Below are 11,665 nucleotides of genomic sequence, written 5' to 3'. Positions count from 1 at the left end.
CACGACACTGAGGGTTGTGATCCGTTGCCAGACACGAAAAAAGACAAAAAGGGAAAAAAAAATAAAACACCAGTGTTGTAGTGGTATATATTTTTTTAAATGTACAATCCCTTATTTATCCGAATTCAATCTGAGATCAAAAGTGATGAGAATCACTAAATAAAATTCCAGAACAGCTTTATTAATGGTTACATTTACAAGGAAAGGGGAAGAGGAAAGAAATAGATTATGGAAAGTGTTAATTTCATTTAACTTTGGCTATTACAGATCTGAATTCTGAAATCTATTTCTAAGTACCAGATTTAAAAAAATTTTTTAAAAACTTGCAAACTGAAATACACAAGAATAATCCAGAAAAGGAAACTCAAGATATCAGAGAAAAATCAATGTTCATTCTATAAATGGTTGAAAGAAATTGAAATGTAGTGCCTAGGAGACAAGACTAATGAAAGATAACAGTGCTTCAGGTGTCTAAGCACAGCAGTTCTGTGGAAGAACAAATGAGAGTTGCTTTCAGAATCAAAATTACAACAGTGGAATGCAAGTTATTGAAAGACAGATTTTTCAGTTCAAGTTAGGTGAAAACTTGCTAACAGTTTGATTTAAGTGCCTTATTAGTGAATTCCGTCTTACATGAGTATCTGAGCGTATGCTGGATGACTTACCTAGAATAATGTAGAAGAGAATTATACATTAAGTGGTAGGTTAAATTAGTTAATCACTAACATCCCCCTCCATTCTTAGAGTTCTATGATTTTTATATTTTATTGGTAGTACTGGTATAGTTGTTTTTATTTCAGCAAATTACAGCACATTGTTATCAAGGAGTGAAACCCTTTTCACTAATGTTGATTTTTTTTTTTTTTTTAGCTAGCCTCAAAGCTTGGAAAGCAGTGGACCCCCTTAATAATCCTGGCCAACTCTCGTAGTGGAACTAACATGGGAGAAGGACTGTTGGGAGAATTTAGGATCCTGTTAAATCCAGTCCAGGTAACTAAAGAGAAAACCTTTTCTTTATTAATATTTTCATGTTTAGCTTTTATTTTCCCTAAAATGTAATGGTTATTAAATGCTTTAAATCATTAATCACCTGATTATTGGAAAGAATAGTAATTACAAAAGGATCAAAACATTCAAATATGGTATATGGAGAAACAGGAACTCTCCTGGTGGGAATATAAAATGGTGCAGCCACTTTAGAAAGCAGTTTGGCAGTTTCTTAAAAAGATAAACATAAATTTACAATATCACTTAGTAATTTCACCTCTGAGAATCTACCCAAGGGAAATGAAAACATGTCTCACAAAGATTTGCGTGCAAATGTTTATAGCAGTATTATTCATAATAGTCAAAAAGTGGAAACAGCTCAACTGTCCATCAGTTGGTGAGTGGATAAACCAGATATGGTGTACCCATGCAAAGGAATACCATTCAGTTATGAAAAGGAACGAACTACTGATACATGCATATTACGGTGAATGAACATCACGAACATGCTAAGTGAAAGAAGCCATACACAAGAGACCACATATTGTACGATTCCATTTATGCAACCTGTTCAGAAAAGGCAAATCTATAAAGACAGAGAGTAGATTGGTGGTTGCCTGAGGCTGGGACTGGAAATGGGGAGTGACTGCAAATAGGCATTGAGGGATTTTATGGAAGCAACAAAAATGTTCTAAACTGGATTATGCACAACTCAGTAAACCTACTAAAAATTACTAGCCTGTTTACTTTAAATGGGTAAGTTTATGATATGTAAATTATTCTTCAGTTTTTAAAATAAGAACAAAAAGGATCACGCCATTAAGATTGAGTGTCCATGCTGGCAACTTCTGCCTTGAAAAACTAAACCCATTGTGCAACAGTCAGAAATGCAGTAACTTTTTTCTTTCCAATTTGTATTTTTTACACTTTCAGTATTAATACAGCTTAAGAAAATTCTAAAAATAAGGAAAGAGAAAATCATCTGCAATTTCCCCACACAAATATGTCATTTATTTTCATTTTCCCTGTTCTTTCCATTGTCTGTGTGTTTACATATTAACAATGTATGACAATCTAAATACCAATTTGCATTTTGTTTTCTTTAATTAATGGTATAAATATTTTTCCTGTTACAACATAGTCCTCATAATTACATACTTAATGCCTAAAATAATTAGTTGAACGGGTATATCATAATTTATCCAGTAAAAAAATAATAATTTATCCAGTCTCCTGCTGTTGGAAGTTGAGATTGTCCCCAGGATTACATTATTATATCTTTATACATGGGGCATTTTCATCTTTTGAAACATATTCCTAGGATTGTTTACAGAATTATGGATATCAAGTATGTTGCATTTTTATGTCATTTCATATATATTGCAAAATTGTTTTCCGGAAATGTGTACTAACTTGTACTAGTGATGGTTTAGAAAAAGAAATTATAAAATACGAAAGACTAGTTACAGATGACCTTATCACATTGTAGTTTTATGTGCATAGGGAAGAGGCAATATAGTATAATGGATAGACTATCAGTTTGTATTTATATTTCAGCACTTGTCTGGAAAATCACAGGCAAGTGATTTAACCTTCCTGTACCCAGTTTCCTGATCAATAGAATGAGGCTGACTCCTGCTTTGTAGAGTCAGTGTGGGAAGAGCCACAATGAATATCAAAAGTCTGGTACAGTGCCTGGCATATTGTAAAAGATAAATGCATAGTGGCCAGTATTGTTATTCAGTCATATCTCTACTCACCTTGGAGGAAATCATCCTTAAAGGTGAAGGACGATGTCAGATAAAAATAATTTTTTCTTTTTCTTTCACTTTCTAGGTTTTCGATGTAACTAAAACTCCCCCTATCAAAGCCCTGCAACTCTGTACTCTTCTTCCCTATTATTCAGCTCGAGTACTTGTTTGTGGAGGGGATGGGACTGTGGGCTGGGTCCTGGATTCAATTGATGAAATGAAAATTAAGGTACCAGTTTTTAAGAACTACTATAGAAGCACTTATAAGATAAAAATACAATATTTTCGTTTTTATTTTATTATACAAGTTAATATTAGAAGACATTGCCAATTTTGAATAGCTGAGAATGAGATGGTATAATTAAGCAGTTAGCACAACCTGCATTTATATTTTTATCTTCATTACTTTGGTCTTTAAGTTTTACAAAATATTATTATTCTGCAAATGTTTTGAAGAGAAAAACCTAAAATATATCTTCAATATTCTAGGGACAAGAAAAATACATTCCACAGGTGGCAGTCTTGCCTCTGGGAACAGGCAATGATCTGTCCAATACATTGGGTTGGGGAACAGGTTATGCTGGAGAAATCCCAGTTGCACAGGTCTTAAGAAATGTAATGGAAGCAGATGGAATTAAACTAGATAGGTAAGTTACACTTCCCCAAAAAGTAGATTTCTTGAGCTTTGGGAATATTGTTTGGTTTGTAAAAGAAGATTTGTGTAGATATAAAGTTAAATGTAATTTAAATGTAAAAGACTCTGTTCGTTGTATTTATACATAGATGCTGGTTTGTTTTGTTATTACATAAGGGCCAAGATAATTAAGTTTTGCTGAGTACTTCTCCCAAAATGTTCATACTCACTGAAATGTGGATACTTTTTCAAATGCTATTTTAATAGAAAAAACTCATTTATCAGGCATCCAGAGTACAGGATTTTTTTGGTAAAAAGTACTGATTTTTTTTTTTAACTTCTGTTTTTTAGATGGAAAGTTCAGGTAACAAATAAAGGATACTACAACCTAAGAAAACCCAAGGTATGTTTTTAGTTCTTCAGTTGCATGTAGTTTTGGCAGACATGCATGGATTGCCTCCATTACATAAGATGTGGTTCTCTGGTGGGATACAGAGACCTGACGCTTATCTCGAGGGAGGTGGTTATAGAACAGAAGAGAAACTAACGTGCTCACCCCAAACTGGACTGTAAAAAGTGCTGTGGGAGAGAGTAGAGTGCAAGCACACTTAGTTCTGCCCTGGCAGATCAGGCTGGGAAGATTGCAGAGAAAAAGACCTGCCAGGTGGTCCTTAAAAGGTAAATACAATTTAGATCAACAGAGAAAAGAGCAAAGGACCTTCCAGGCAGAAGGAAAGGAGATGAAAGAGTACAGAGCATGGTTGGCAAGTAGCAAATAATACAAAGGTAGCAGATCTGTGTTTTAAAAAGATACTCTGGAGATTGTGTGAAAATAGCTAAGAAGCCTGCACTAGGGCAGAAACAAGGAGATTCTTCAGATGAGGACAATTCAGAAACATTTTAGACGTAGGATTGATCAAGATTTGGCTATTGATTGGTATAAAGGAAAGAGAGAAAATCATATTACTACTAGATTTCTAGTTTTGATGACTGAATGTATAGAAATGACATTAACCAAGATAAGAAAAATAGGAAGTTTAAGATTTGGGTAGGAAGAAAATTAATTAGGTTTGGGGCACATCAACCCAAAAGGCTGTGGACCATTGAATAAGAAGCTGAAAGTTTAAACTTATTGCTCAGAAACAGGGACAGAGCTAGAGATGTAGATTGAGGAATTATAGCTGGTTTGGGAAGTAAGATAAACTACAAGGGGCCATGGCCCAGGTTGAGACTGATAGAAACTGAAAGCCTGGGGGTTGTGAGGAAGGTGAAAAGCAAATGTAATGGGAACCCAGGAGTGAAAAGCATGGACGCATAAAGCACATCGCTCTAGATGGTGAGGTCTGAGGTGTGGCATGTTAAACAGAAATGGAAAGTGAGATTCCTGTCTATAGTTTTCAGCCTTGAACTGAAGCTTTATTTCTGGTAATTGTTTAAATGCTGAGAATCCATGAAAGAATGTGGGGGAAGAGAGGGAAGAAGGAGGTCAAGAACTACATCTTGAAAAGAGATATATTTCGGTGACGCTCTGACGAAGCAGGGCCTCTAAAGGAGACCAAAGAGTACAATGAGTGAATAAGGAGAAAACAGTTGTACAGAAGACAGAGTTATAGAAGGTGGTGATAAACAGCAAAAATAATGTAGACTTGAAAAAAGAGCGTTAGGAGACACTGAACATGTGCATTTGTCTGTACTTCTCCATCCATCTCCTTGCCACCAAAATCTCTCTAAAATGGTGATAACAGATTTTGTAAAGATTTTGAGAAGGCACAAAACCGTAAGGGCAAAGAGACCGGGAAATGAGATGGTAGCGGTCTCTGAGAGGCCAAAACTAAGAAGGTTTAACATATTGAAGAAAGCTGAAATGCTAAGTGCCTGCAGTACAGAAAACTGAGAAGGAAACCAGCTTACGTGGCAGAACCAAGCAAAGGCTTAGGAGTTAGGGTCACCAAATCACTTGGAAGGCAGGAGAATAGGGTGGAAATGAAAATAGAAGGGACTAGCCAAAGAAGCTGTTTCCTCCTAGATCACCTCCGCTTCCCCAGCTTCATGTAGTCAAATATGGCCCTCCCCCACTCAAACAGAAGATTGGGGTTTACTCTGGGGAGTTTAAAACTAGCCAGCTAAAAATAGACACTGAAAAATCTGATTCAGTGCAAGGTGCCATCCCTGGCTCTTTATTATACCCACTCAGCTTCAAGAATACTGGCAGACAGGACTTCTCTCTAGGGAAGCCAACCTGCCCAAGAAAAGATTCACAGACACTGACATTTGGGTGTCCCCCGGCAAAAGGACCCGATTCCTGTGCTGTAGCCCTGTAATGAAACTCACCTCCTGCAAGCCCTGCCTTTGGATTTAAAGCTGACTGTTTGCCTTTTATGCCTTACTCTGAAATGTGAACAGATACACCTAAGGACTGGAGGCAAGAACAAACATTTAAGGAAAGCCTCTACCATCAGAGAGCCCAAAAGAAACAAACAGGAAAAAAGAAATGTAGTAAAAACACAGTCTGGCAAGCCAAAGGAAATTGGGGGGTGGAACTGACATCCTCAGAGAGGGATGAAAATAGAAAGGGTGCTATAAAAGGAACGTTCCGAAACACACACCCCCAAAAAAGTCTCTTATACGTTAAAACTTGATATCAGATTGGAAGGTACAATTGAAGACACGACTCAAAATACAACAAAAAGCCAAGGAGATGGAAAATAGGGGGAAAGATAAAGTCAGGGGACCTATTCAGGGAAATCTAATAACTGAAAAATGGAAGTTTCAGAATGAAAAAAGTAAATAGAAGGTAGAAAATTATCAAATAGTAATGAAAATTCCCCAGCGTTTTCAGGTCGAATCAATAAAAAGTCTTACACAAGGCATCATGAAACTTCAGAATTCTGAGGATAAAAGTAGAATTGTTAAACTTTCCAGAGGGGGGAAAAGTCACTCACAAAGTATCAGGAATTCTCAGAAGCAGCACTGGACACCAGATGACTGTGGCGCATAGCCTTCAAAGTCCAAGGGGGACCCAGTAGCAGTCAGTGAGGGCAGTAGGAAGTCCCTATTAAGAAAACAATGAAGAATACTTAAAATTGAGAAATCAAGAAATAACAGTCTGATTATGTCATTTGGAAATACAGAGATAAATAACAGAAAAAGGAGCTATAGAAAGAGCTCTGGGAGCAGGAATTATAAGTGAGGAAGAGTAGACTGAAGACTACTATGTTTCCTTTGAAGCCCTGTAGAACTATATGACTTATTAAAGTGGGTTGCTTTATTAAAAATAAAAATTGAATTTAAAAAATAGACAAATTAGAAAAGGTGTTGAGAGATCCTCTAAAATGGTTCCCATACTCAAAAGTATTTGGCAGTTATCATAGTTCCTGGAATGCTAATATTAAGGATGTATTTCTCTTTTTGGTAAAGCCAGTCTAACAAGTGTGAGGTGATAGCTCGTTGTGGTTTTAATTTGCACTTCTCTAATGATGTTAAACATTTATTTTATATATCTGTTACTTATTTGTATTTTATTTTTTAGAAATGTTTATTCAAGTCCTTTGCCTATTTTTTAATAGGGTTGTTTGCTTGTTATTGTGTAGTTTGAGTTCCTTTCATATTTTGAATATTAGCCAATTTTCTGATGTATGACTTGCAAATATTTTCTTCCAATCTGTGGGTTGTCTCTTCACTCTATTGTTTCCTTTGCTGTGCAGAAGCTTTTTAGTTTGCTGATGCAATCCATGTCTATTTTTGCATTCATTTCCTGTGCTTTTGGGGTCATCGACAAGAAATCACTACCTAAATCAATGTCAGATCTTTTCCCCCATGTTTTCTTCTAGTAGTTTCACAGGTTCGGGTCTTACATTTAAGTCTAATGCGTTTTGAGTTGATTCTTGTATAAGGGGTACGATAAGGGTCCATTTTCATTCTTCTGTATGTGGGTATGCAGTTTCCCCAACACCATTTATTGAAGAGAGTGTACTTTCCCCATTGTATGTTCTTGGCACCTTTGTTGAAAATCAGTTGGCTATAGATGTATGGGTTTATTTTGGTGCTGTCTATCCTATTCCATTGGTCAATAAGTGTTGATGAGGATGTGGAGAAAAGGGAACCCTTTATACGCTGTCGGTGGTATTATAAATTAGCACAACCGTTTTGGAAAACAATGTGGAGGCTCCACAAAAAACTAAAAGAATTACCATATGATCCAGCAGTCCCACTTCTGGGTATATATTCAAAAGATAAATTAGCACAACCGTTTTGGAAAACAATGTGGAGGCTCCTCAAAAAACTAAAAGAATTACCATATGATCCAGCAGTCCCACTTCTGGGTATATATTCAAAAGAATTGAAATCAATACGTCAGAGATGTCTGCACTCTCCTGTTCATTACAGCATTATTCACAACAGCCAAGATGTGGAACAATGTAAGTGTCCATCAGTGAATGAATGGATTTTTTAAAAGTGGTATACCATTATTTACAGAATTGGATACTATTCAGCCTTTAAAAAATAGGAAATCCTGTCATTTGCAACAACATGGATGAACCTAGAGGACATTATGCTAAATGAAATAGGCCAGGCACAGGGACAAACATACCGTATAATCCCACTTACATGTGAAATCTAAAAAAGTTGAACTCATAGAAGTAGAGAGTAAAATGATGGTTACCAGAGTCTTGGGGGTATGAGAAGTGGACAAGGAAAGGGGAGGTATTGGTCAACAAGCACAAGGTTTTAGTCAGATAGGAGGAATAAGTTCTTGTGTTCTATTGCACATCATGGTGACAATTGTGTTTATTTCAAAATAGCTAAAAGAGAGGATTTTAAATGTTCTTACCACAAAGAAATGGTATTTGAGGTGATGGATATGCAAAAAAAAAGAAAAGATGTATTTCTTATCAATACCAGGGTCTATTACTCAGTAATGAAAAGGAGCTAACTATTAAAATATGTATTTACTTATCAGTGATCATTCCTCCAAAGAAAGACTTGGGCAAAATTTCACACCAATTAGATGATTCAAATAAGACATTTTCCACCCTTTTGCTATCAGGAAATAAGATATGCCATTAAGAATAGATGTGCTATAATTAAATAGGGTATTCTTATCTCTATGGAAGAACTTCCTGACAATTAAATACAACTAGACAGAACCTCATTCATCTTTACATCCAAATATTTATTTAGTGCCCACCTGGTGCCAGGCACTGTTCTAGGTACTGCAGTTTCAGTGATGAAATCTTGCCCTCATGGAGCTTATGTTGCCCCATCTTTAGTTCCTGAAAAAAACCCTAGGAAAGTGGGAGGGATAAAATTTAAAAATAAAGGCAAATTAATGTATGAAAAGGCAAATTTATGTATTTTTGGTTCAAATAAGATGTTTAAAGTGTTTGAAGAATTAGGATTTTAAATTATATTTTGGCAGTGAAGGACAAACATTTAGTGAATCATAGTTCCATAAGAGATAAATGGGGAAGGGATGAAGAGAATGAGTGACTAAATTTGGACTTGGACATGAAAAGGATTAAGAGTGGGCCGGCCCGGTGGCGCACTGGAGAGTGCGCCGCTTGAGAGCGCGGCGGCGCTCCCGCTGAGGGTTCGGATCCCATGTGGAGACTGGTTCCCGCTCACTGGCTGAGCGCGGTGCGGGCACAACACCGAGGGTTGCGATCCTGTTACCGGTCAGTAAAAAAAGACAAAAAGGAAAAAAAAAAGAAAAGGATTAAGAGTATCTTTGATTTGAAGAAAAAAGGTACATTTGAGTAAAGCCAGAATTTTTAGATGGTGAGTAGAGACAGCATGATAATTCATACCTGCTGATCTTGCTTCTTCCAGCGAGGCAAGAATCAAGATCAGCTGAACACAACAAAGGGCTGGTGACCAGGGACTTGAGGAGAGTTGTAGATTTTGAGATAAAACACTATGGATCATGGGAAAGGAAGTCATCTAAAGGATTGCCATGCACAATTTGCGATTATGTCCAGCCAAAGTTGGAAATAACTTTGTAACAGACAGAATCATAATATAAGATTCACACCAGCAGTGCCCAGCAACCTGGAAAGAACTGAGAAAACAGTTTGAGAAAAGATTAACAAATAAAATAAAGCTAATATGAGAAGAGGTCGGGCGAGGGCGGGGGGTATTGGAACTAAGGAGGCTGTTGAGTGCAGTAGTTGAAATGTTCGGCCTCAGAATCCAGGCTTGGTTGGGAAGTAAGATAAAGGGGTACCAGTAGTAGCCTGGGTTTGATTAGAAGCTGAGAGCCTGGGGGTTGTGAGAAAGGTGAAAAGCAAATGTAATGGGAACATGGGAATGAAAAGCCTGGATGCATGAAGTACAGCCCTTCTAGATGGTGAGGTCTGAGGTGTGGCATTTTAAACAGAAATGGAAAGTGAGATTTATATCTATAAGTAATCAGCCTTGAACTGAAGCTTTATTTCTGGTTATTTCACTAGACAGTATAAAATACCTCTATGTGAAAAGCAAATGCAGAAAGTATTCAGTTTTCATAAAGACTGAGATTTACATATTTAATTATAATGCAAGCTTGTATAAAAGCATAGTCTGGCTTATTCTTTCTCACAGGAGTTCACAATGAACAACTATTTTTCTGTTGGACCTGATGCTCTCATGGCTCTCAATTTTCATGCTCATCGTGAGAAGGCACCATATCTGTTTTCTAGCAGAATTCTTAATAAGGTGTGTTGGATAAAATAACATTTCCTGCTTATCACCGAAGGTACAGTAAAAATCAATAGTTCAATTATATTTTGCATTCTTAGATTTGGATTGAACTAACAGAAACATTTACCTGCTCTGTTTTGTGTGGACCTGTCAAGTTAAATTCTTAAATGTATTTTATTAAAGTATTTTATAACTAACAAATTTTTTAAAATTCAAAGTTGGGATGTTTTACAGCATGTTTTGCTTAGACGGCAACTAAGTGGAATGTATGATAGCTTATCTTAAATGGCAGCTAAAATGGAAATAGACAATAAATTTTTGGTGACGTTATTAATGAAAAAAATAGATACTGTTGGCCTGGAAAAACTCTGTTGGCAGATGAGGTAAGGAAAGGAGCAGCTTGTTGACCATGGCTTTTAGCTAAGTTCATCATTCTGGTTTCTAGTGTAACTGGTTCCTTTGATGGAAGTTTCGTTTCAGAATTTTTTAAAATGTTTTTTGGTGATTGAGCAAGAGGATGTGAAAAATAAATACAAAACGATTTATATTCCTGGTTCTGTCTTACAAATATTTCAAATTTAAAAATAGTTCTCTTACTAAGGCAATAAGTATTGCCATTTATACAGTTGGTAATTAATGCAACGTCTCAGTGCGTCTATCAACCTTTCTGTATTCAAAAGTGATTATAAAATGTTTGTTAGATGTATTTGCATTACTTTCCTTCAGTAATCTGAAGTACTAGGAACAGGTGGAATTTTCTAATTTTAATATAGTATTTCTTGGTAAAACACAGCTTTTTGGATAAACTGAGAGAAAACACCTTTTAGACACAAACTACCCCTGTCCTACATTCCCCCCAAAAAACAGGCTAATTAAACTCAAAAGTAATGGCCTTTATTGTCACCTTCTAAAAGAGAGAGATGATTAACATTTCATCTGTTGCACCAAAGTTCACCTAGAACTTTTAAACTTTTTTTTTTTTTTTTTTTTTTTAAAGATGACCGGTAAGGGGATCTTAACCCTTGGCTTGGTGTTGTCAGCACCACACTCAGCTAGTGAGCAAACCGGCCATCCCTATATGGAATCCGAACCCGTGGCCTTGGTGTTATCAGCACCGCACTCTCCCGAGTGAGCCACGGGCCGGCCTGAACTTTTAAACTATTAATAGCATAATAGAATAAAATGTAAAACTAAAAATGCCAAAAGTTTCTGTAATATGTTAGAGACATTTTTACATTGTTTTTTAATTGTATATTTTCGTTGCTGCCCCTTGTGGGTTCCAGTTTTACCCTTTAAAATAACTAGAATGGTGGTGTTGGATGGGGCCAGAGGTTGCATGACCAAAGTATCCCTCTTAGTGCCCCTTCTTTCCATCAACATGATTCAGCATTCATATCAAGGAGCCTTGGTACAGTGTATTTCTTCTTAATGTTTACAGGGTTAGATAGTTTTAGTAAAATATTTTACGTCCATTTTTCATAGGCTGTTTACTTATTCTATGGAACCAAAGATTGTTTAGTTCAAGAATGTAAAGATTTGAATAAAAAAGTTGAGGTAAGCTAATAACACCTTTTCTAAAGTTTTTGGTGGTCTCTGGATTATGAAGATTTTTTTT

General features: G+C 36.3%; 1 protein-coding gene across 1 annotated transcript in view; it reads left to right on the top strand.

Moving 5' to 3' along the window:
• DGKE (diacylglycerol kinase, epsilon 64kDa) overlaps positions 1–11,665 on the top strand; it is a 32,763-nt gene that overhangs the window by 18,770 nt on the left and 2,328 nt on the right. Inside the window, exons 4-9 of the mRNA XM_008580861.1 lie at positions 871–990; positions 2,824–2,967; positions 3,228–3,385; positions 3,724–3,775; positions 9,952–10,065; positions 11,533–11,604. Coding sequence (XP_008579083.1) covers positions 871–990; positions 2,824–2,967; positions 3,228–3,385; positions 3,724–3,775; positions 9,952–10,065; positions 11,533–11,604 — 660 coding nt within the window. The remainder of the gene's footprint in view (positions 1–870; positions 991–2,823; positions 2,968–3,227; positions 3,386–3,723; positions 3,776–9,951; positions 10,066–11,532; positions 11,605–11,665) is intronic.

This window comes from Galeopterus variegatus, unplaced genomic scaffold (genome assembly GCF_000696425.1).
Source record: "Galeopterus variegatus unplaced genomic scaffold, G_variegatus-3.0.2 Scaffold2179, whole genome shotgun sequence".
Lineage (NCBI taxonomy): Eukaryota > Metazoa > Chordata > Mammalia > Dermoptera > Cynocephalidae > Galeopterus > Galeopterus variegatus.
Note: the sequence above shows the minus strand (reverse complement) of the source record. Positions and strands in the feature narration are given on the sequence as shown.